Source organism: Oryzias melastigma, unplaced genomic scaffold (assembly GCF_002922805.2).
Source record: "Oryzias melastigma strain HK-1 unplaced genomic scaffold, ASM292280v2 sc04154, whole genome shotgun sequence".
NCBI lineage: Eukaryota > Metazoa > Chordata > Actinopteri > Beloniformes > Adrianichthyidae > Oryzias > Oryzias melastigma.
The window spans coordinates 1-1,852 of record NW_023420722.1 but is presented as its reverse complement, the minus strand read 5'-3'; the positions used below and the strand labels follow the sequence as shown (position 1 = coordinate 1,852).

At 42.0% G+C, this 1,852-nt stretch overlaps 1 protein-coding gene across 1 annotated transcript; it reads left to right on the top strand.

Moving 5' to 3' along the window:
• Window positions 1-1,508: 1,508 nt before the first annotated feature.
• LOC112138410 (sodium- and chloride-dependent GABA transporter 1-like) lies at window positions 1,509-1,827 on the top strand (the record flags this gene model as incomplete). The annotated part of the gene is made up of 2 exons (XM_024260968.2): window positions 1,509-1,649; window positions 1,724-1,827. Coding segments are annotated over 2 exons (245 nt in total), but the record flags the coding sequence as incomplete, so codon positions are not given.
• Between the last annotated feature and the right edge of the window lie 25 nt (window positions 1,828-1,852).

Below are 1,852 nucleotides of genomic sequence, written 5' to 3'. Positions count from 1 at the left end.
CAGACCCTTTGCATGGAAGGGAAGAACCTCCTACAGATTAAAAGGGGCACCCTCCATTGGCTATAATGGACATTGACAGGGAGGTTGAGAAGATGAAACGTAGGGGTCCAGCTAAAGCCATTCCAGTTCAGGAAGTTCACACTGATGGCATTGATGGAAAATGAGCGTCATGATCCAAATGTTGCCTCAACAAAAACACCAACTGCTTTTTGACTTTCACGAACTAGAGTAAAGATGCAAGTCCAAAAGTCAACAAAACTAAATCAGGGTCAGACAGACAGAGGTCAATCATACCCATGGGATCATCCAAGAAGAGACGATCAGAGATAGAATAGGGTCAGGTTAGGTCTCCTGTTGGTGATTAGCAAATGAAAGCCAGCTGAGCAGCATCCAGGAACTGTGCGCTAGGGTTGCTGGGAGATATAGTGCAACAGTAGTCTGGAGATGGTTCCCGCCGGTGACCAGAGGGGGCGACAGAGCTCTAACTCCTGACAGATATACTGTAAAGAACTGTGAAAGAATAAAATGTTGTTGAATTATTGGAACTGGGGAGCTTGCTGTCGACGATTATTTATAAATACAAAATTGTGTCCAGATTTCCAGCTGCACCCGCCTGAGTAGGCACCTTGTACCCGCCTCTTTCTCGCGATATTTTCATGATGATTGACATATGTCAAAACTACCCAACATGCACTGCAATCCAGCCGATCTGCGCGGCGCTGCGTCCACCTGCATGATCTCAAACACACCCAATACTAGAGCTGAAGATCATGACTTAAATGGTTTGATCAACCATGAAATCAAACTGTAATACCTCGTTTCAACCTGTAGGGGGCAGCACACAGGCTGTTTTTGACTATATTTTTAAGAATTAAACATGTTTATTTTAATTTGTCAGAAATTTGTCAATGATCAACAGATCTTCTAAAGCTCAATTTACAGAGGTCAACAGCCAAAAAAAAAGTGGATTTAGGGTTTGGTGACCCTTTAAATTAAGATTAACATTTTATTTAGATTTTTTTGCAAGATAGAAAATACGTTTTTTTCTTGAAACAGGAGTCTTTACTTTCCTACAATTAAGTTTTTTACTTTAATCCACCTGAAAAACTGCAGTTTTTCACTCAACAATCGTAGCTTTATCCTACTTTTACTCACAAATTCAGATCATTGCATTTCACTCTGGTTTAATCAGTTCCAAAAAACCCCATTTTAAAGACAGTTAAGTGGTTTAAATGTGAGAGATATAAAAATAAAACCTTTAAAAGTAACAGGGATTTTGAGGTTACACATTGGAGTTGAGTTTATGAGCAGAAACACATTTCCTGTCAGGGATAATTGGATTTAAATGGGTAGATTCGGAGAGAAGTGAGAAAAAAAGGATTCCCCGAGGGGGCTGGCGTGGACGGACCGCACCAATTAAGTATAATCATCATGCAGCAGAACTGTGAGCACATCGAGGTGATACTGCAGAATCCATTTCTGACTCTGTATCCTAAAACGTTTGGGTCTTTCAGGTGGTGTACTTCTCAGCCACGTATCCCTACGTCATGCTCTTCATTCTGTTCTTCCGAGGGGTCACTCTGCCCGGCGCCATCGATGGGATCCGCTTCTACATCACTCCAGACTTCAATAAACTCGCCCGATCTGAAGTGGGTCAACTTTTATCGGTAAAGACAGATAATAAAAGCTCAAATTGAGCATTTTGGTGTTTTTGGCTTCACAGGTGTGGCTGGACGCAGCGACTCAGATCTTCTTTTCATACGGACTGGGTTTGGGCTCACTCATCGCTCTGGGAAGCTACAACCCCTACAACAATGACGTCTACAAGTACAGACAGGAAAATCAAAACGAA